Source organism: Schistocerca americana, chromosome 6 (assembly GCF_021461395.2).
Source record: "Schistocerca americana isolate TAMUIC-IGC-003095 chromosome 6, iqSchAmer2.1, whole genome shotgun sequence".
Lineage (NCBI taxonomy): Eukaryota > Metazoa > Arthropoda > Insecta > Orthoptera > Acrididae > Schistocerca > Schistocerca americana.
Genome location: NC_060124.1, coordinates 154,471,869 through 154,495,884, shown reverse-complemented (window position 1 = coordinate 154,495,884; position 24,016 = coordinate 154,471,869). Strand labels below are relative to the sequence as shown.

The window sequence follows — 24,016 nt, the reverse complement described above, 5'->3', positions numbered from 1 at the left end:
TATTTTAATGTGTGGATATTGTTGCATTGATCTTTGGTCCACTTGCAGATAGGTACAATTATGATGTCAGTCTTGGCTGATGTTTAGCAGTCATGCTTTGCATAAGCCTCTTCTTTGGTTCCCTACAATTTAAATAATCTATCATTTTTGCATTTTTTCTTTGTGGTGTCACTCACCCTTTTTTCATTGCTCTTCTATGATACATAATAGTACTCTTATACGTAAAGAAGCCATAACCTGAACACTCATAATGTCAATACTGCCGTTGGTTTGTCCTCCAAGACTCTGTCGTTCACTGAGGTCCAACACTGTTCAGGTCTCTGGGCTCCATGTAACTGCTCTTGATAAAGACCATTGAATCTTTACACAGCAACCACATGGAAACATCATTTAGGCATTCATTTATGTCTTATATCTAGACTTTGTAGAATTCTCATTTATCATCCTAATATGATCCTAAAGCATTTCCTCAGGATCGTCACTTAATAGCCTTTGAGAAGATTTTGCATGGACTTGCCCCTTTTTATCTTTCATAAGTTCATTGCAAAACCCAATCAAATTAACATATGCAGAATACATACATTTGTTCCTGAAAAGCAGCTGCATGGTTAAGAATGTCCAAGCCAACAGGGCTCCTCCACTGTTATGCATCCATCTCTAGCCATATCTTGTGGCTAGTGGAGTTGGCTAACCATCTCACTCTGCCACCACCTCACACACCTATCTAACAGTTGCTGTACATACCAAGATACACTATCTCTGTTATCATAGACATCCTGTTTTCATGCTTCATTTAATCTCTGTGTTTATTAAATATAGTGCAGTTGCACCCTTTTGGGTGGCTGGTAAGTAAATATTCTTCTTTTGTTTGAAATGTTGTTAACATTCATTTCTGATTTTCATTTGCATTATAATGCCTTAATTACTTTAATACATTGTCTTTTAGAATGGAATTTGTCAGTATTTTTGCAAAATCTGTGCTTCTGCAGTAAAATTTAGTTACATTCTATTTGCCTACAGCTAACAAATTAGATATCTATACTGAAAATTTGGCAGAAAAGGAGAAAGTCTCCTACCAACTTCCATATATTGCCCTAGTGGGCAATATTGTATCTTCCTCAGGTCCTCTTATCAGAACCTTCCTAGTAACATCTTTCCTCCCCTCCATACAGCTGCAGTCATGGATTGTGCGGCTGGTCCCAGCGGAGGTTCGAGTCCTCCCTCGGGTATGGGTGTGTGTGTTCGTCCTTAGGATAATTTAGGTTAAATAGTGTGTAAGCTTAGGGGCTGATGACCTTAGCAGTTAAGTCCCATAAGATTTCACACACCTTTGAACATTTTTTTTTCCATACTGCTTGTGCTAGTGTCACTTTGCCAGCCTTTCTCTTACATATGAAGTTAAGAAGTCGTATTTCAGTTGTATCTACACTCCTGGAAATTGAAATAAGAACACCGTGAATTCATTGTCCCAGGAAGGGGAAACTTTATTGACACATTCCTGGGGTCAGATACATCACATGATCACACTGACAGAACCACAGGCACATAGACACAGGCAACAGAGCATGCACAATGTCGGCACTAGTACAGTGTATATCCACCTTTCGCAGCAATGCAGGCTGCTATTCTCCCATGGAGACGATCGTAGAGATGCTGGATGTAGTCCTGTGGAACGGCTTGCCATGCCATTTCCACCTGGCGCCTCACTTGGACCAGCGTTCGTGCTGGACGTGCAGACCGCGTGAGACGACGCTTCATCCAGTCCCAAACATGCTCAATGGGGGACAGATCCGGAGATCCTGCTGGCCAGGGTAGTTGACTTACACCTTCTAGAGCACGTTGGGTGGCACGGGATACATGCGGACGTGCATTGTCCTGTTGGAACAGCAAGTTCCCTTGCCGGTCTAGGAATGGTAGAACGATGGGTTCGATGACGGTTTGGATGTACCGTGCACTATTCAGTGTCCCCTCGACGATCACCAGTGGTGTACGGCCAGTGTAGGAGATCGCTCCCCACACCATGATGCCGGGTGTTGGCCCTGTGTGCCTCGGTCGTATGCAGTCCTGATTGTGGCGCTCACCTGCACGGCGCCAAACACGCATACGACCATCATTGGCACCAAGGCAGAAGCGACTCTCATCGCTGAAGACGACACGTCTCCATTCGTCCCTCCATTCACGCCTGTCGCGACACCACTGGAGGCGGGCTGCACGATGTTGGGGCGTGAGCGGAAGACGGCCTAACGGTGTGCGGGACCGTAGCCCAGCTTCACGGAGACGGTTGCGAATGGTCCTCGCCGATACCCCAGGAGCAACAGTGTCCCTAATTTGCTGGGAAGTGGCGGTGCGGTCCCCTACGGCACTGAGTAGGATCCTACGGTCTTGGCGTGCATCCGTGCGTCGCTGCGGTCCAGTCCCAGGTCGACGGGCACGTGCACCTTCCGCCGACCACTGGCGACAACATCGATGTACTGTGGAGACCTCACGCCCCACGTGTTGAGCAATTTGGCGGTACGTCCACCCGGCCTCCCGCATGCCCACTATACGCCCTCGCTCAAAGTCCGTCAACTGCACATACGGTTCACGTCCACGCTGTCGCGGCATGCTACCAGTGTTAAGGACTGCGATGGAGCTCCGTATGCCACGGCAAACTGGCTGACACTGACGGCGGCGGTGCACAAATGCTGCGCAGCTAGCGCCATTCGACGGCCAACACCGCGGTTCCTGGTGTGTCCGCTGTGCCGTGCGCGTGATCATTGCTTGTACAGCCCTCTCGCAGTGTCCGGAGCAAGTATGGTGGGTCTGACACACCGGTGTCAATGTGTTCTTTTTTCCATTTCCAGGAGTGTATAATGATATGATCCAATGGATTTTGTAAGGTTATATCCATTCTTGGCAGATTTCAGTACATAAGAAAGGTGAACTTTTATTCAAATGACATAATAGACTTCTCATGAGCTTGAGGTAGACAAATTCTTTTTTAGTTTAATTATATGTATTCATCTCTTGATGATCTTTCCCAAAAAATACTTGCACCTGAGAAGTTATCATTGCCCCTGTTCATTACTGGTTCCGCTTTCCTGTCTCTAGACACAAGTAACCAAATTTTATAGCTGCAAGTTTCTGTTGCCTATGGTTATTTTTCTTGGCTTGCAAGAAGTCAAGCATCATTGCTCCTTGTGAGTGTATTGTTTGGCTTCATAATATTGCTAGAACATTGTAGTAAAAAAACATAGCAAGACAATGTGTGCTATTGAACTAACTGCAGGAAAACACTTTTAACTGTTTACTGACATACGACTCTTAACAGTGTCTCTTGTTGGTTCTGTTTGTGTGCACAGTACACTACTGGAACCCATATTAAGTAGTAAAAGAAAATAAAAGCACTACTTACAGACAGCAAGTCCACTGACATATATAGGGAAGTGCTGAATATCAGTCTTTCTTCGTGTTCTCCATAACAAAAGAAAGGCAACAATTAGGTGCTGCCACTGTCCAGCGAAATTGGTTGTATTATGGAAAACCACAAGGTGCAATACATGTTCCTTTCGCCTATCAATGTTAAATTCCTCACGAACAGAATAAAAGATAGTTTAGACCTCCATAAATTGGGACTGTCCCTGACATCTTGCCAATGTGTTTATCATACGTAAGCCAGACTTTCAGAACTGTGGGAGAATGCTGCTTTGCAAATGCTGCTTTGCACACCAAATGCACTCATACTTAAGTTAATCAGGCTAGTTATTTCTGTTGCTGAAATGGTGAGTAAGTCTGATATGAAGATCTGACCTCTACATTGAGAACTTTTTCTTCATGCTACATGCTGCAAAGAGCTGAAGAATCACAGGAAACAGAATGGCTGGCTAATATTTACCTACAGAAGATGAAATTCCTATACGCTGTTCTCTGTAATTTTGATACTGAAGTAAACACCGTGCTATGTACTCTTCCATATTTTCTGTTTTGACACTGAATTCTCCTTCCTGCAGAAGGTTAAATTACTCATGTCAAGTATAGTAATTAATATTATATGTTTATGCTGCAGTCTTGCAGATAAATTTATCTTGCAGAGGTGCTTCTCTCCTCATCACTGGTTCTGCACCCAATGAAGATTAGGCTGCAAGTGCAGAGCTAATGTATCATAACAGTGGAACAACAAAACATCAAATTCATTGTGTTGTAACACTTGCTTTAAGCCCAACAACATATCTTCAACACAAATAATTTTTTTGTAACAACAAATTAAAACTGCATATTTGTCTATGAAACTAAACGGAAATAGGCCTTGGTGCAACTTGATATAAGCCAAAATGGAGTTAATATGAGAGAGCTCCTGATAAAGCACATGCATTACTAGTATGCTTTGCTATCTTTAGGGAGTCTGATATTAAAGAAAGTTCCATTAAGTCTAACAAAGGGGAAAACTTTGCATTCGTAATTTATAGCCCTGTGCATACAGTAAGTACTTGTGGTCGCCTGAGTCCACCGGTAGAGCAAATGAGATACTAGAAACTGAGGAAGAGAGCAGAAGGTGTCTTGTATTTGTCTGATATAGACACTCACAAGACTGCTTGTGAGATCAACAGTGTTTCCAGTGCGGGTGCCCTCGCTGCAAATGGATGACATTATGTGTGTTGATTTGTCTGTATCATCCACTTGCCCACAAGTATGTGATGGGGAGGGGATTACTAAATCCTCTCCCCATGAACTGGCATACAGGGCCATCACCTGCCCAGCCAGAGGGCTGCAGGACATCATGGTGGAAGTGGGTGGTAGCTGGGCAATGTCATGAGACAAAGCTTGTGGGATATGCCTGAGGCTGCCATTGACAATGGTGCTGGATCTGGAGCTTCTTGCATAGGCCTGGAGATTTCTGGGAGTGGAGGCATCCTGCAGGGCATGATGGAACTGGAGAGTTGATCATCGGTGAAGCCAGTTCAGTGCAGATGTGTGCGCTCCTCAGCTCTCAGGAAGGAGGACCAGGTGGCCATCTCATGTGACAGAATAGAGAGCTGTATGGTGTGTATGCAGTGGTGGTCTCCCTGATGGGGGATACCACTTACCAGAGTGCCACCACTGGAGTGGGTTGTGGTGTTGGTGTAATATGCTACAGTTACAGCCACTAAAACTACGTGGAGCCCCTGCTGTCCTGCTACAGATCCTTAAATACACCTTGGATTCTACTCAGATGTGCACACCCATACCAGGTCACCAACATGGAGTAGCATGAATGTCTGCTTCATGTTCTGGTTGTAGAAACGAGATTCAGAAGTGTGCTGTGAAGGCAGCTCCAATCATTGATGGATGTGGACCTGTAAGAAGCTAGGAAGCAGTTTAGAATTGAAGCCAGATTAGCAGATGCTAAGGTTTCTGACAATTGACCTTTGAAGCTGCATGCAAACCATTCCACCAGTCCATTTGAAGCTGGGTGGAAAGGGAAAGGGAATTTGGTCAGTCCTCTGGTGGTTATATTTAGGATCAGTATATCCTGGCAGGCAGGAATGTTTATCAGCATTAAAATGATGAGCCGAAGTGTGATAGTGAGTGGAGTATTGAAAATTTGTCAGAGAATCCACCAATGAAGATGGAAATGGAAATAGGCATTTGGCGTCATAGGCTGGGAGGCCCCTTGCGGGGCAGGTCCGGCTGTCTTGGTGCAGGTCTTACTCCATTCGACGCCACGTTGGGCGACCTGTGCACCGGATGGGGATGAAATGATGATGAAGACAGCACAACACCCAGTCTCTGAGCAGAGAAAATCCCCGACCCAGCCAAGAATCGAACCTGGGCCTGTAGGATGGCAATCCATCATGCTGACCACTCAGCTATTGGGACGGACACCAATGAAGATAATGTGTTGTATGTTTTGGCAGTTTTGCATTAGATCCACAAAGTGGCAAATACAGTTATGCATAATGTACTTCATTTTTACAAGGAAGAATTAACAGATGGGCAATGGAGGCTGCCTGGGGAATAAATTGCACATATAATTCACTTTTCTAGAAATACTTAAATATCCTTGATGGATTTATGCACAGACTTATTCTGAACAACCACTACATATTCACGTAGGATATAACACAAATAAGTTTGTCCACGTGAGTGAAGGAAAAATTTCTTTTGGACAAGGCAAGGAATAAGTATCGCTCTCTGCTTGAGCATTATTAATAACCAAAGAGTGTGTCCAGGCTTCGTAACAAGCACTAATGGCAAAGCCCAATGTAGGAAATGGAGAAATACATGTTGTTGTTGTCATCTGTCTGGTTAAATCATAACATCATCCTGTATAACCAATGGAGCCGGATGAGATTTACAAAATCTTGGACTTGGTGTAGGCTTTAAGACAATGTAGGGCTGAAAGTCAACTGCCTTCCCCAAACTAAGTTCAAACAGTGGAGGAATTGTGTACAAAGTGTATCAATTGCAGTGCAGGATACTAACATGCAGTGGAGTAAATGAAGTAATGAAACTTCAAATGTGGAATATGTGTCAAGACCAAAAATATTCTCTACCAAAGGATATGCTGCAACAAAAAATGGCAACATTTGAGATGACTGATTGTAAGTGACCATCACTTGCATGTGACTGAAGAGTGACATCTCATGGTGGCCATACACCCACAAGTTCAATTACACTTTGCTGAGTGAGGGAGTGCCCACACTACAGAAGATAGACTCATTTTTGACTGAGACCGATGTGCCAATACTGAAAATAAAAGTCACTGGATGTTTTTGCACTATTACATGTTGCAAAACTTTGCACATTGGGCAAACATGCTCACTGCCTGAAATGTTATTGATTTGAATCAGCTAGGGCCAATGTCTTGTGGCCACCATGCCACAATGTACTTCTGCAATGTGACCTTCACATAAATATTTAAGCAGTTGTCCTTATAATGTGGAGATTCCTATCTGAGATGCAATGAAATGTTATTGTCTTGAATGCCCCCTGGAATTAGCTCAGGGTTGCAGAGAATGTGGCCAGGTGGCCACTCCTGAAGGCCGGCCGAAGTGGCCGTGCGGTTAAAGGCGCTGCAGTCTGGAACCGCAAGACCGCTACGGTCGCAGGTTCGAATCCTGCCTCGGGCATGGATGTTTGTGATGTCCTTAGGTTAGTTAGGTTTAACTAGTTCTAAGTTCTAGGGGACTGATGACCTCAGCAGTTGAGTCCCATAGTGCTCAGAGCCATTTGAACCACTCCTGAAGGGAACTTGTGTACCACTGGAAAGTCTTTGATGGTCAGTCACTGCACTATATTGCTGTCACCCTGGGCCACATGGCAATTTTCAAAGTCTTCTAAAAAATTTTGTTGTGCCGCTTGTGATATTTCAAATGGACACACAGTTCTCAGCATTTCAACCAGGGAGTTGTCAGACAATCTCAAAGCTTGTGTTCAGACACATTATTCAGGGCCAAGTGAATCACTGTATCACTTCAGGCCCTACATTGAGAGGGACACACCTGTTGTGTGAATGAGGAGGGACCAACCTGTTGTGTAGATGAGGAAGGCAAAGAAGAAGGGGAAGATACCTGAGTGATTAGGTCAGCTTCAATTCGTAGTTCAAGGATAAAGCTCCAGAATGGGATGTGCAGACAGACTAAAGGTGAAGGGGAATTAGAAAGTGGAAAGGATAATGAAATCAAAAATCAGGAGGGCAGAGAAAAAGGGAGTTGGAAAAAAAGAGAAAATATTTAGTTTGAAGGAGGAAATGAAAATAAACAGAAATAAGAAGTAAATTCAGTGACATGGGAAAAAACAGGAGGGGTCAAAGTCCAAGAGGAGTTGGGGTGAAAGTGTATATTGGAGCACGAGGTACCATCACTGAAACTTGGAGGAATTGGTGTTGTGGAAGGACAAAACCAGTGGAGGAAGGGTGATCCAAATGGCTTGTTTGGTTTAGGAAGCACTCGGGTCTCTTGAGTCATACTGTAGGCAAGGGTTTCCCATACTGTGTCCTGCAGAACGCTGTTGGTCCTCAGGAATTGAATAAGTGCTCCTTAAGAAACTATTAATAACATGACAGTTTCTTTTTGATGTTTTGACAATACTTATTACTTTTTAAAATTTTATTATGATTTCTGTGTTATTAGTTATGGTGTAAAATTGACATATTCCCTGAATAAAACCAGTTTTTCTCATTTTTCAACCTTTTATTAACCTTTAAAATAAACAAGATGTTCCATCAAAATACGAGGATTCTCAGACTATTCCATCAGAGGAAAAGTTTGGGAATCCCTGCTGCTCAGCAGCTGTGCATTGGATGTATCCAAGTTGCATGGCACTGCTCTTTTGTGTCCATTCATGCATTCAGATGATATGATATGGTGGTTGTCTTTCCCATGTAAGAAATCACACATTAAACACTTATGCTGATGAGCTGAAACAATAAGACCAATGCCCATCTAATGACTGAATATGAGTATGGTTCTGTTCTCAGTGATGAGCCACCTGGTCTCACACGTATTGGTGAATGATGGAGCATCTCAGAAATGGCAAAGGGCATTGGCTGTTGGCATGGTACTGTTGTCAGTATGTGTATAAAATGGTTGAAATTCGGTGAAACTATGAGTAGATGACAAGGAGCACAATGCAGGTGGAGGCACCGATGTTTCGAAGCAGACCAGTCACCACTCCTGAACGAGGGGCACTGCAATGGACAACCCCTACATGTTTCATGTTGACCCATTGTCTTTGTCAGTGATGACTGTAGTGGCATGGGATCATCAAACTGGACTGTGGATCAGTTGAAATGAGTCACTTAGTCAGGTGAATCTGTTTCTTCTCTCACAAGCTGTCATCCAGGCAAATGGCTTCTCGAAAAATGCCCACAGAGACAGGTTGATGTGTGCCATTTCGTTTTATGGAGGGTATTCCCTTGGGCTTCCATGAGATCTGTGGTAGCAGTCATAGGCAGCATGACAGCTGCTTACTTTTTGAACAGTATTGTGGACCATATCCATCCTGGTGTGCTTGATGTCTTCCCTGACAGTAATGGTGTTTCCCAGCAGGATAACTGTCCTTATCACAAGGCTGGAATCATACTTTGGTGGCTAGAGGAACATAATAGTGGAATATTATTGATACTGTGGTCACCAAATTTACCTGGTCTGAACACAATAGAATCTGTGATGCTATTGCGTTCCAGCTACGTGACAACAAATCACTGACCCATAATTTATGAGAATTACATGACCTATGCATAGACATCTGTTTTGCCACGTACCTCTGGGAACATATCAAAGACTTCTTAAATCTATGCCATGGAGAATTGTTGCTGTATAGCATTCAGAAGGTGGACCAAAACACTGGTACGCAGGTAATCATTATTTTTCTCATCATGGTATGTCAATTAATAAGCTATGTTGGTTGTTTCACTTGTTTGTTACTCTGCCTTTGGTGTAGGATTTATCAGTGGTGTGGCTGGAGGTAGTGAAATCTGGCATATGATTTTAATCTCAGGAAGGTTTATTTAAGAACTACCTGTGTACCAAAAGTACATCTTTTTATAACACACATATCTCTTGCTTACACAGGCTCTACAAATGAGCTCCCACATATTTTAGAAAAGTGACAGAGAGGTGTATAGATTAGGTGATACAGAAGGTCAATATCTGGGCTGAAGGTGAGCTCCACCACCCAGTCAAAGTATATTATGAAAGTTCATTACTGTACATGCTCTTGTGCATAGCGAAGTCTTTACACTGCCACTGTTTCTGTTCATCCTCTATGAAAATCTGTGACCCAATGCTTATTCCAAAGTGGGAGAGTGATTAATCATGAACTTGTGTACAAGAATTGTGGTCTCTCAAGTTGCTCTCACAGTGATGGAGCATTTCTTGTAGTGTAGGTAGGACTAAGAAGGATGTGGAAAGATTATGTTAGAGATCCACAGATTTTTAAAACGATTTCAGTGGTGTCCTAGGGATTTATGATTGTTACATATAATGAACAGCTGACATGTAACCTGATATATAACTAACTCAGAATGAAGTGTTGAGAATTTAATCCAAGGTGGGCTACATTTTGAAATTGTGTCTCTGATAGAGAGACTAGAATCACTGTGAAGCAGGATATTATTGCTGTGTAGGAGGAATGAATGATGTATATGAGAAGGTTTATTGAGTATGGAAGTGGCTAACCCGATTTGCAGAGGTTACAAGGTCAGAAGAGTTATGTTGATTATATACACTATGCAGTAACGAAGAAATTATTTGATACGGGAGGGATGGCAACTATTGATGTTTATTGGTTCTTTTATATACGCAGACACATGATAGTGACTCTCATTTAGAAGGAGGTTGGCTTACAAGTCAAGAAAGGAAGGAGTAAGTTATTGAGTTATTCTTAAAGAAAAACTTAAAGTTATTGATGCTGAAAGTCTCTCATCCTCTTCTTACATTTTACACATTAGTAAAACATTATTGTTTTATTTTTGCATTTCTTTTGCTCATTTAATGTTCTTTAACACACATATGGCTAACATAAACTGTTCCCTTTTTAAATTTTTGTTGTTATATTTACATGAAAAAAAATGTAGTTTCTACTTCTGTCATTGTTGTGATTCTTTTTTGTTGTTGTTTTTAGTGAAACAGTTATTAGTTTTGTTTCCATTATGTGTAACATTGTGATAAACATGTATTTCTTCAATAAATTTATATTCATGTTAATGAAAAGTTATTTTGATCACCAGTGTACTGCCCATTTCCTGGGTACATTGAAAATGGCAGAGTCATGTTGGTTGGGAACATGGGAGTGTATGATTACCGCCCATATGTACGCAAGGTCACCAACAATAAGCAGATAATTTATGAATGTGAACGTGGCTATGTTCTTGGAGATGGGCCACCTGGAGCCACATGTATTGGTGGACGATGGAGTCCTAAGGAGCTTCCTCGGTGAGATGTTCTTTAGTACTCATTTATACATACTACCCACATAGGAGTAGTATTGCCTATTTAAAATAAAACATTCTCTACTGCTTGAAAAGAAAATACTTGTTGATAATATAATTTTGGTATTACAGGAATTATAATTGTTAACTCTGGTAATCAGAGCTTGCCCAAACTACAGTAATTTTAGAGGCAGGTACATGTTTATAAGCAGACCAATTTTACTCTTGGTAACATATAATGAAACTCTCTGCGGAAGATATTGGTTGAAAAATGTGGGAATATGTTTGGGTATGCCATGGCCATGATCTAGTAAAGAACTGTAACAGTTCTCAGTGGCATTCATTCATTCATTCATTTATTGAGTCTCACCATGGTTGAGAACCCCAAGCAGTGTGGAATGATTCAATTTACATATGAACAAAGAGAAAAAGCTATCGGAAAATAATTTTGTACAGTATATTAGTAGTTAACTGTCACTGAACTGCTAGATTGTTTATGTGCTTAAATGGGCTAAAATAAGCACAATAAAATTAACAAGAATGCTTTTATTGTGAAATAAGCTGCTGCTTCATCAGTTACACTAAGTACTTGCTGTTTTATCTGCTATTGCTTGCTTAATATTTGCATTATTATAGCAGTAATTACCCAAGAACAATAGTTACTTAATTACTGTAATAGTGGTGGTGTATTTATGTTAAACATCATTGCACTAATTGTACTAATAGAAGTGCTTAAGTTTTAAAACTTGATTATCAGGTGACCTATACAAGTTGTGGATAAGAAGATACATAATTACTTTTTTTGTTGGCGTTTACACAAATTCTCAGTTTCTTGCATTATGTTTGTTGTCACATATTTAAGATCTTTGTGTCAGGATGCAGAACATTACTTCAAACTCTACACAAGTATGTAATGGAAAATCCAGGATGGATTAATGACAATATTGTGAAAAGGATAGATTGCTACATGTTAAGCCACAGACAGGCGCAATGAAAAGACTTCTAAACATGTGAGCTTTTGGCCAGAAAGCCTTCTTCTGAAGTACACAACCTACACAAACACTTTCACACCAACACAGGTCACTTGCACATGACCACTGTCTCTGGCATCCAGAGCCAGACTGGTCTCAGCAGCCAGAGACAGTAGTCATGTGTGTGGGAGCTGTGTTTGTGTGAATCTGTGTGTGCATGAGGTATGTTCGAAAAGTAAGATGGCTTTATATTTTTATGAAAAAATATTTATTTATTTATCAGAATTCACGTTGTCTGCTTCAAAGTAATCCCCCTCAGATACAATACACTTGTGCCAATGCTTCTTCCAATTCTCGAAGCACTTCTCATAAGCACTTTTTGGTACAGCCTTGAGTACTTCCAGTGATGCAGTTTTTATTTCCTGACATTGAAAATCTTCATCCTTTCATAGGACTCTTCATTTTTGGAAACGGGAAAAAGTTGCAGGGGTCCAAATCTCATGAATGTTGGCTGAGGCATGATTGTCGTGTTGTTTTTGGCCAAATCACAAGCAATGGTGACTGAGCAGGTGCATTCTCATGATGCAAAAGCCATGAATTGTTTTTCCACAATTCCTGACGTTTTTTGCATATTGGTTCTTGAAAACGGTGCATAACATCAAGGTTATACCCCTTATAGACCTTACGACATTGAGGCAAAATCTCATGAGACACTATGTATCGGTAATTGATCAAACTTGGCGTGCTTTTTTCGGTCTTGGCTTTCCGAGATGCTTTCATTGGGATGATTGGGCTTTGGTTTCGATGTCATAACCGTAAACCCATGTTTCGTCACTTGTTATGACCCTTTTGAGCAAACCAGGATCATCATTGATGTCATTCAAGAGCTCCTGAGTGACACTCATGCGATAGTTCTTCTTATCAAAATTGGGAAGTTTTGGAACAAGCTTCGCTGACACAAATTTCATGCCCAAAACATGACACGAGCCAAATGATATGCCAACATCCTCAGCAACTTCTCTTACAGTAATTCGACGATTTTCCAATACAATTTTCTTCGCAGTTTTGACGTTATCATCTGTTATTGATGTGCTGGGACATCCAAAGCGAGGTTCATTATTGGCATCTCTGCCATCTTGGAAGAGCTTGTACCACTTGTAAGCTTTTTTTTTTTTTTTTTTAGAGGAGACTCACTGTATGCCACTGTCAATATTTCAAGTTTTGTATAGCGCTTGATTCTATTTTTCACACAAAATTTGATGCAAATTCTTTGCTCCATTTTTTTTTTTTATAATAACTGAAAATTGCCGAGCACACTAAAACACATCTAACCTTTCTATTTGTCATAAACAGATGAAGTAGGCTTTACGCTTGAAATTGTGAACATATGTTTGGGAAATGTGCACAAAAAAAAATATATATATATATATGTGGATGGATATGTGCGTGTGTGCGAGTGTATACCTGTCCTTTTTTCCCCCTAAGGTAAGTCTTTCCGCTCCCGGGATTGGAATGACTCCTTACCCTCTCCCTTAAAACCCACTTCCTTTCGTCTTCCCCTCTCCTTCCCTCTTTCCTGATGAGGCAACAGTTTGTTGCGAAAGCTTGAATTTTGTGTGTATGTTTGTGTTTGTTTGTGTGTCTATCGACCTGCCAGCGCTTTTGTTCGGTAAGTCACGTCATCTTTGTTTTTTATATATAATTTTTCCCACGTGGAATGTTTCCTTCCATTATATATATATATATATATATATATATATATATATATATATATATATATATATATATATATATATATATATATATATATATATATATAAAAAATAGAAGGAAACATTCCACGTGGGAAAAATGTCTGCTTGTGTCTGTATGTGTGGATGGATATGTGCGTGTCTGCGAGTGTATACCTGTCCTTTTTTCCCCCTAAGATAAGTCTTTCCGCTCCCGGGATTGGAATGACTCCTTACCCTCTCCCTTAAAACCCACTTCCTTTCGTCTTCCCCTCTCCTTCCCTCTTTCCTGATGAGGCAACAGTTTGTTGCGAAAGCTTGAATTTTGTGTGTATGTTTGTGTTTGTTTGTGTATCTATCGACCTGCCAGCGCTTTTGTTCGGTAAGTCACCTCATCTTTGTTTTATATATATCGAATGTGCATTGACCACACAATTTGAAAAGTCAACTTACATTTTGAGCAGCCCTCGTATGTTGGCTATTTTAGAAGAAGGCCTTCTGGCCAAAAGATTACATGTTCAGCAGTCTTTTCACCATGCCTGTCTGCGACATTATTCAACATCTCCACTGTATGGTGGGTAACAATCTATCCTTTTGATAATACTGTCACATAAGGAGATTAAGTGTACGTATTTTGTGATAACATAATATGCAGTTCATCTGAGTGAAAGAATTGTAAAATAGGTACATGGAGAAGGCCTTAGTAAGATGTGCACTGCACTTACCTACTCTTCTTATTTTTTTTCTGGTTGCTACTTCACATCTAAAAATTCATCTGTTGAGTAAAAGGAGTCGTCATTCAGAAATTTTTTATTTTATTTTCAAATTCTGGTTGGCTCTCTGTCAGACTTTTAATGCTATTTGGCAAGTGACCAAAGATTTCTGTGGCAAAGTAATTCACCCTTTTCCGTGCCAAAGTCAAATTTAACACAGAATAGTGAAGCCCATCCTTTCTCTATTGTTGTAGCTATGCACTTTGCTATTAGTTTTTTAATTCAGATGGGTTATTAATAATTAATTATGTATTGTGAAGATAATGTGAATATCCCTAGTTTCATAAATACATGTCTGTAAGGTGATCTTGGGACGGCTGCACCTATTATTCTGATTAGATGCTTCTGTAAATGAATGAAAATAGGCATAGTAGGCTAATTTACTGATATGTTTGTCACCAAGATTTTGCAATAACCCTAACAGCTTAAGAAGCTGAACTTAAAATGTTTCAGCAGATCATCAATGTGTTTCTTCCAGTTCAATGAACACACCCAGAAATTTTGAATATTCTGCTTTAGCAACAGACTTTTGTTCAAAGTCTATATTTATCAATGGTGTTGTGCCATTTAGTGTACAGAACTGTATATACTGTGTTTTCTCAAAATTTAGTGAGAGTCCATTTGTAAAGAACGACTTAATTTTCTGAAAGATGTTATTTACAATTTTCTCGGCTAACTCAGGTTTGTTGGGTGTGATAACGATGCAAAAAGAACTAGCTGTGTATCTTCATGAACATAGAGTGGCAAATCATTAATATATATTAAGAACAATAAGAGATATTATAAACGTATAAAGTAAGACTTCTTGATTAGTTAATCTATTGGGTGGATCTAATTTAATTTCTTATCAGGCTGGTAACAAGTAATCGTGCTTTAATGCTTGAGTGGCCAGTGCTATGTGACACCCAAAACATACAGTATTTGCTTTTCATATTGTACATGTGCTGTCTCTTCTTAATTCATTGTGCACATCTTGTTCCATTACTACAACAATGATTAATATTTTACATTGTTACCACATTAGTTAGTTGCTTACAACTATAGTTATTATCTGAGTCATAGTAAACTGTAATAATTCTTTTATGCAGCAAATGTGGATGTACGGAATATTTTATTATACATGTTTCGTCATTCACATCATACCTACTTCATCCTCATTACAAGCCCTCAAACTGAACTGAGAAACATCCTTATGTTCCAAATTTTGTAGTGTCTTCGTACATGTGTTTTCAAATATCTTGACAGTGCAGAGAATAATAATATTACTGTCAATAATTTCATACAAAGGAAAAATTCCTATTTCAACAAAGGCAAAAGGCTCAACGCACTTATTTAGTCTTAAATAATCATATTTAACTTTCACTTTTGCTCTTTGTTTAAGAATCTGAAGCTTCATTCTTTGCATTTTCTATTGAGGACATAGGGAACTTCCAACATGTGCTAATCTGTAGCTGACTTACTTGTGGACATTGCCTTTCATACTGTTTTAAAATCCATTTTAGTTAGTTTTGACTAAACAGTTTACACTATTCACTAAACAAGTTAACACTGATTTCCTTAATTTTCTAATGTTTCAGTTGTGATTTTTGTGGATAGCATTGATTGGAAATGTACTTGCATATGATACCTTTTTTTAATAGAAAATAGTCCTATCAGAAGTAGTTTTGGGGAAAGTATTATTGTGTGAATCACATTATAAAAATTACAATGTACAATATGAAAATATGTTTTACATGAATGATGCCATTCCTGTCTCATTGGGACTTTGCTATAGAAACGTATAATCTGTTTGCTAAAGAACATGAGCAGAACCACAGAACAATAATTGGGAAGTGTTGGCTTGATCCTTTAATTGGATGAGGCATCAGGGTTGAAAATAATTTTAGTAGACCATAAGCAAATCTGACCATAATTGATAAAACTATTGGATGGTACCCGTATTTTAATGTTGTTTAGTCGCTGATCTACAGCAACCTATTCTCTTGTGTTAATGTTTTTAAAACAAGTTATGTGTGCAAAGTATAGAGGCTATATTTTGTTCTCCTGAATTCAATAGATAATTAAAGACATTTTTTACCGTAACTGTTGAGTTTGTGTTAGCTTGTTGGGTATCCATATTAAAATGTTACATTTTTTGACAGGTGTATTAAAGGACTGCATCCAAGACTTCGATGGAGTCGCTCAGTACAGGAACAGAGGCAGGCAGTTTTTTTGAGTCCAAAATTTGCAGAACGTATCAGACAGTTTGAACGTGATTTATTGGTGAAATCATCACGTGCATCTTATTTAGGAAAGAAACACGCTATTGAAATCACATCAGTACAGCACTCTTCATTACCAAGTTATACAATGGTATGAGAATATTATAAAGATGTTCATATTTATGCATACATATCAAAAATACAATGTTTATAAATAATTTTAAAATATAGTGGAGATGCTGAGTCACGATAGGCACAGCAAAAAGATTCACACAATTATAGCTTTCGGCCATTAAGGCCTTTGTCAGCAGTAGACACACATACGCACATGCATACGCACACTCACACGTCTGCAGTCTCAGAGAACTGAAACCACATTGCGAGCAGCAGCACCAGTGCATGATGGGTGTGGTGACTGGGTGGGGGTACGGAAGAGGTTGGGGCAGGGAGGGGCGGGGTTAGTATGGTGGGAGTGGCAGACAGTGAAGTGTTGCAGATTGGACGGAGGGCAGGAGAGAAGGTGTGGAGCGGGAAGGTGGTAAGTAGCAGAAAGGAGAGAAATTAAAAGACTGGGTGTGGCAGTGAAATGACGGCTGTGTAGTGCTGGAATGGGAACAGGGAGGTGGTGGTATGAGGATGTATGGGACAGGTCTTGCATCTAGATCTATTACAGGGGTATGAGCCGTGAGGTAAGGGATTGGGAGCAGGGGTTGTGTAAGGATGGACAAGTATATTGTGTAGGTTCGGTGGACGGCAGAATACCACAGTTGGAGGGGTGGGAAGGATAATGGGCAGGACATCTTCTCATTTCAGGGCACGACAGAAGGTAATCAAAACCCTGGTGGAGAATGCAATTCAGTTGCTCCAGTCCCAGATGGTACTGAGTTACGAGGGGAATGCTCCTCTGTGGCCAGACTATGGGATTTTGGGAGGTGGTGGGAGACTGGAAAGATAAGGCATGGGAGATTTGTTTTTGTACAAGAATGGGAAGATAATTATGATCAGTGAAGGCTTCAGTGTGACCCTCGGTATATTTTGAGAGGGACTGCTTGTCACTGCAGATGCGACGACCACGGGTGGCTAGGCTGTACAGAAGAGACTTCTTGGTATGGAATGGATGGCAGCTGTCGAAGTGGAGGTATTGCTGGTGGTTAGTAGGTTTGATATGGATGGAGGTACTGATGTAGCCATCTCTTAGGTGGAGATCAACATCTAGGAAGGTGGCTTGTTGGGTTGGGTAGGACCAGGTGAAGCAAATGGGGGAGAAGTTGTTGAGGTTCTGGAGGAATGTGAATAAGGTGTCCCCACCTTCAATCCAGATACCAAAGATACCACCTTTAATGACCAAGGGTCTCACTGAAGCCTTCACAGACCGTAATTATCTTCCCATCCTTGTACAAAAATGAATCTCCCATGCCTTATCTTTCCAGTCTCTCACCACTTCCCAAAGTCCCACAGTCCAGCCACAGAGGAGCATTCCCCTCATAACTCAGTACCATCCGGGACTGGAGCAACTGAATTACCTCTCGTCGTGTCCTGCCCATTATCCTTTCCACCCCTCCTACCATGGTATTCCGCCGTCCACCGAACCTACACAATATACTCTTCCATCCTTACACAACCCCTGCTCCCAATCCCTTACCTCATGGCTCATACCCCTGTAATAGACCTAGGTGGAAGACCTGTCCCATACATCCTCCTACCACCACCTCCCTGTTCCCATTCCAGCACTACACAGCCGTCATTTCACTGCCACACTCAGTCTTTTAACTTCTTATTATTTCTCTCCTTTCCACTACTTACCCCCTCCCCCCTCCGCACCTTCTCTCCTGCTCTCCGTCGAAACTGCAACACTTCACTGTCCACTACTCCCACCATGCTATCCCTCCCCCTTCACGCCCCAGCCTTCTCCTTACCCCCACCCAGTCACCACTCCCATCATGCACTGGTGCTGCTGCTCGCAGTGTGGTTTCAGTTCTCTGAGACATCAGACGTGCGTGCAAGTTGCGTTTGTGTGAGTGTGTGTATGTATGTGTGTCTACTGCTGACAAAAGGCCTTAATGACCGAAAGCTATAATTGTGTGAATCTTTTTGTTGTGCCTATTGTGACTCAGCATCTCCACTATATGGTGAGTACCATCTTGGATTTTCCATTGTTTGATTAATATTACAATATAATATTCATAAATAATTTTTAGTCAAGCAGATGTACAAGGAAACACCAAAAACATAACATATTTCCATGCCTAATACAGCTTCCAGTCATCTTGGGATAGATAAATACAGTTACTGTTTGGTTTTCAAGGGAGACTACCATTGTCCCTCTCAAATTGTGACAAGTTCAGGTAACAGTGATGGAGATGGAAAGTGAACATGCACCCTTCTCCCCAAAGTAAACCACAAAGGCTCAATAATTTTGAGATCTGATGGCTGTGGTGGGCTTGGTAGATACAGCAATTCATCCTCGTGCTCACAAAACCAGTACTGGATGATGCAAGCTCCGTGAGCAGGGGCCCTGTCACCTTGGAACACAGCATCACCATTAGGAAACAGCATTATACTTTGTGAGGGACAGTCAAAATGTTCCCATTACCCATGGTAGTAGTGTGTCTTTGCAGAATAACCATGGGGCTCATGTAGTGCCACTATATGACTGCCTATATCATCACCGAACCCCCACCATGTTTCACTTTTGGGCTGTAAAGTCAGACAGAAGTTGGAAATATGTGAAACAAGGCTCATCAAACCAAATGACTTTTTTTTCCATTGCTCAAGAGTCCAGGTTTCATGGCTTTGGCACTAAGTTTTTCTATTACAGGCAGAAAAAAAAACAACAATAAAACTTAAGTTGCAAAGGAAATGCGTCATATACAACAACAAAACACAGTACTTATACAAGCGTCAGCCAACAACAAAATGTGTCAAAGGCTTTAGGAAGACTGAGAATGCTTCATAACAACAAATTGCCTCCGATGAGCGTGACATGACAACTATTTACATTAGATTCATTTGAGCAGTTGCGAGCGGGCTCATGTGCATGTGCATGTGCATGTGCATGTGCATGTGCAGTTGAGTCGTGCACGTGTAGTACCCTCTCCCATTTCTGGCTACAGAAGTGTGGCTGTTAGCTCTATAAGCAGTAGCAGCAAGCAGCCAGATGATACCTGGAAAAATTTTATGGGCACACACAAGCTGCCAGATTCAATGGGGGCAAACCAGGATATCTGCCCCGGGCGGCAAGAATTCATATTCTTGAGGAAAAAGTCTTGTTTCAAGAAGCGCCTAGTATCCAGCGCATGTTGGGCTATCGATTGTTCATGTGATTTTGAAACGCATACCTGTTGGTTTTTGAACATTTGTGAACATATTCTAAGTTTATTTCTGAATGGATCATAAGTTGATTTTTGATTGCGTGCATAGTGTACGTCATGTCTCTGTCCGGGGAATCCCTGTTGCATCTGGAAATAACTTTTCTGCAGACAGAAGGGGAGGGAGCTATAAGAGCTGAGCGGAATAAAGCCAAAGCCAAATGGGTGAATGCCAATCGCTGCTTTTATATATATATATATATATAAGACAAACTCTTTGTCTTTACATATGTCTGCTTGTGTCTGTATGTGTGGATGGATATGTGTGTGTGTGCGAGTGTATACCTGTCCTTTTTTCCCCCTAAGGTAAGTCTTTCCACTCCCTGGATTGGAATGACTCCTTACCCTCTCCCTTAAAACCCACTTCCTTTCGTCTTCCCCTCTCCTTCCCTCTTTCCTGATGAGGCAACAGTTTGTTGCGAAAGCTTGAATTTTGTGTGTATGTTTGTGTTTGTTTGTGTGTCTATCGACCTGCCAGCGCTTTTGTTCGGTAAGTCACCTCATCTTTGTTTTTTTTTATATATAAAAACAAAGATGAGGTGACTTACCGAACAAAAGCGCTGGCAGGTCGATAGATACACAAACAAACACAAAAATACACACAAAATTCAAGCTTTCGCAACAAACTGTTGCCTCATCAGGAAAGAGGGAAGGAGAGGGGAAGACGAAAGGAAGTGGGTTTTAAGGGAGAGGGTAAGGAGTCATTCCAATCCCGGGAGCGGAAAGACTTACCTTAGGGGGAAAAAGGACAGGTATACACTAGCACACACACACATATCCATCCACACATACATACACAAGCAGACATATTTAAAGACAAAGAGTTTGGGCAGAGATGTCAGTCGAGGCAGAAGTGTAGAGGCAAAGAAGTTGTTGAAAGACAGGTGAGGTATGAGTGGCGGCAACTTGAAATTAGCGGAGATTGAGGCCTGGCGGATGACGAGAAGAGAGGATATACTGAAGGGCAAGTTCCCATCTCCGGAGTTCGGATAGGTTGGTGTTGGTGGGAAGTATCCAGATAACCCGGACGGTGTAACACTGTGCCAAGATGTGCTGGCTGTGCACCAAGGCATGTTTAGCCACAGGGTGATCCTCATTACCAACAAACACTGTCTGCCTGTGTCCATTCATGCGAATGGACAGTTTGTTGCTGGTCATTCCCACATAGAATGCATCACAGTGTAGGCAGGTCAGTTGGTAAATCACGTGGGTGCTTTCACACGTGGCTCTGCCTCTGATCGTGTACACCTTCCGGGTTACAGGACTGGAGTAGGTGGTGGTGGGAGGGTGCATGGGACAGGTTTTGCATCGGGGGCGGTACAAGGATAGGAGCCAGAGGGTAGGGAAGGTGGTTTGGGGATTTCATAGGGATGAACTAACAGGTTACGAAGGTTAGGTGGACGGCGGAAAGACACTCTTGGTGGGGTGGGGAGGATTTCATGAAGGATGGATCTCATTTCAGGGCAGGATGTGAGGAAGTCGTATCCCTGCTGGAGAGCCACATTCAGAGTCTGGTCCAGTCCCGGAAAGTATCCTGTCACAAGTGGGGGATTCTGGGTTTGAGGGGACGAGGAAGTGGCTCTGGTTATTTGCTTCTGTACCAGGTCGGGAGGGTAGTTGCGGGATGCGAAAGCTGTTTTCAGGTTGTTGGTGTAATGATTCAGGGATTCCGGACTGGAGCAGATTCGTTTGCCACGAAGACCTAGGCTGTAGGGAAGGGACCGTTTGATGTGGAATGGGTGGCAGCTGTCATAATGGAGGTACTGTTGCTTGTTGGTGGGTTTGATGTGGACGGACGTGTGAAGTTGGCCATTGGACAGGTGGAGGTCAACGTCAAGGAAAGTGGCATGGGATTTGGAGTTGGACCAGGTGAAACTGATGGAACCAAAGGAGTTGAGGTTGGAGAGGAAATTCTGGAGTTCTTCTTCACTGTGAGTCCAGATCATGAAGATGTCATCAATAAATCTGTACCAAACTTTGGGTTGGCAGACTTGGGTAACCAAGAAGGCTTCCTCTAAGCGACCCATGAATAGGTTGGCGTACGAGGGGGCCATCCTGGTGCCCATGGCTGTTCCCTTTAATTGTTGGTATGACTGGCCCTCAAAAGTGAAGAAGTTGTGGGTCAGGATGAAGCTGGCTAAGGTGATGAGGAAAGAGGTTTTAGGTAGGGTGGCAGGTGATCGGCGTGAAAGGAAATGCTCCATCGCAGCGAGGCCCTGGACGTGCGGAATATTTGTGTATAAGGACGTTGCATCAATGGTTACAAGGATGGTTTCCGGGGGTAACAGATTGGGTAAGGATTCCAGGCGTTCAAGGAAGTGGTTGGTGTCCTTGATGAAGGATGGGAGACTGCATGTAATGGGTTGAAGGTGTTGATCTACGTAGGCAGAGATACGTTCTGTGGGGGCTTGGCAACCAGCTACAATGGGGCGGCCGGGATGATTGGGTTTGTGGATTTTAGGAAGAAGGTAGAAGGTAGAGGTGCGGGATGTCGGTGGGGTCAGTAGGTTGATGGAGTCAGGTGAAAGGTTTTGCAGGGGGCCTAAGGTTCTGAGGATTCCTTGAAGCTCCGCCTGTACATCGGGAATGGGGTTACCTTGCCAAACTTTGTATGTGGTGTTGTCTGAAAGCTGACGCAGTCCCTCAGCCACATACTCCCGACGATCAAGTACCACGGTCGTGGAACCCTTGTCCGCCGGAAGAATGACGATGAATCGGTCAGCCTTCAGATCACGGATAGCCTGAGCTTCAGCAGTGGTGATGTTGGGTGTAGGATTAAGGTTTTTTAAGAAGGATTGAGACGCAAGGCTGGAAGTCAGAAATTCCTGGAAGGTTTGGAGAGGGTGATTTTGAGGAAGAGGAGGTGGGTCCCGCTGTGACGGAGGACGGAACTGTTCCAGGCAGGGTTCAATTTGGATGGTGTCTTGAGGAGTCGGATCATTAGGAGTAGGATTAGGATCATTTTTCTTCGTGGCAAAGTGATACTTCCAGCAGAAAGTACGAGTGTCTTTCCGCCGTCCACCTAACCTTCGTAACCTGTTAGTTCATCCCTATGAAATCCCCAAACCACCTTCCCTACCCTCTGGCTCCTATCCTTGTACCGCCCCCGATGCAAAACCTGTCCCATGCACCCTCCCACCACCACCTACTCCAGTCCTGTAACTCGGAAGGTGTACACGATCAGAGGCAGAGCCACGTGTGAAAGCACCCACGTGATTTACCAACTGACCTGCCTACACTGTGATGCATTCTATGTGGGAATGACCAGCAACAAACTGTCCATTCGCATGAATGGACACAGGCAGACAGTGTTTGTTGGTAATGAGGATCACCCTGTGGCTAAACATGCCTTGGTGCACAGCCAGCACATCTTGGCACAGTGTTACACCGTCCGGGTTATCTGGATACTTCCCACCAACACCAACCTATCCGAACTCCGGAGATGGGAACTTGCCCTTCAGTATATCCTCTCTTCTCGTCATCCGCCAGGCCTCAATCTCCGCTAATTTCAAGTTGCCGCCACTCATACCTCACCTGTCTTTCAACAACTTCTTTGCCTCTACACTTCTGCCTCGACTGACATCTCTGCCCAAACTCTTTGTCTTTAAATATGGCTGCTTGTGTCTGTATGTGTGGATGGATATGTGCGTGTGTGCTAGTGTATACCTGTCCTTTTTTCCCCCTAAGGTAAGTCTTTCCGCTCCCGGGATTGGAATGACTCCTTACCCTCTCCCTTAAAACCCACTTCCTTTCGTCTTCCCCTCTCCTTCCCTCTTTCCTGATGAGGCAACAGTTTGTTGCGAAAGCTTGAATTTTGTGTGTATGTTTGTTTGTGTTTGTTTGTGTATCTATCGACCTGCCAGCGCTTTTGTTCGGTAAGTCACCTCATCTTTGTTTTTATATATATATATATATATATATATATATATATATATATATATATATATATATATATATATATACAAAGATGATGTGACTTACCAAATGAAAGTGCTGGCAGGTTGACAGACACACAAACAACACAAACATACACACAAAATTCAAGCTTTCGCAATAAACTGTTGCCTCATCAGGAAAGAAGG

General features: G+C 42.1%; 1 protein-coding gene across 1 annotated transcript in view; it reads left to right on the top strand.

The window, feature by feature from the left end:
* The window catches only part of LOC124620018, a gene marked incomplete at its 5' end in the record, with an annotated part of 235,959 nt that overhangs the window by 65,151 nt on the left and 146,792 nt on the right, over nucleotides 1–24,016 (top strand). Inside the window, 2 exons of the mRNA XM_047146685.1 lie at nucleotides 10,691–10,895; nucleotides 16,507–16,717. Coding sequence (XP_047002641.1) covers nucleotides 10,691–10,895; nucleotides 16,507–16,717 — 416 coding nt within the window. The remainder of the gene's footprint in view (nucleotides 1–10,690; nucleotides 10,896–16,506; nucleotides 16,718–24,016) is intronic.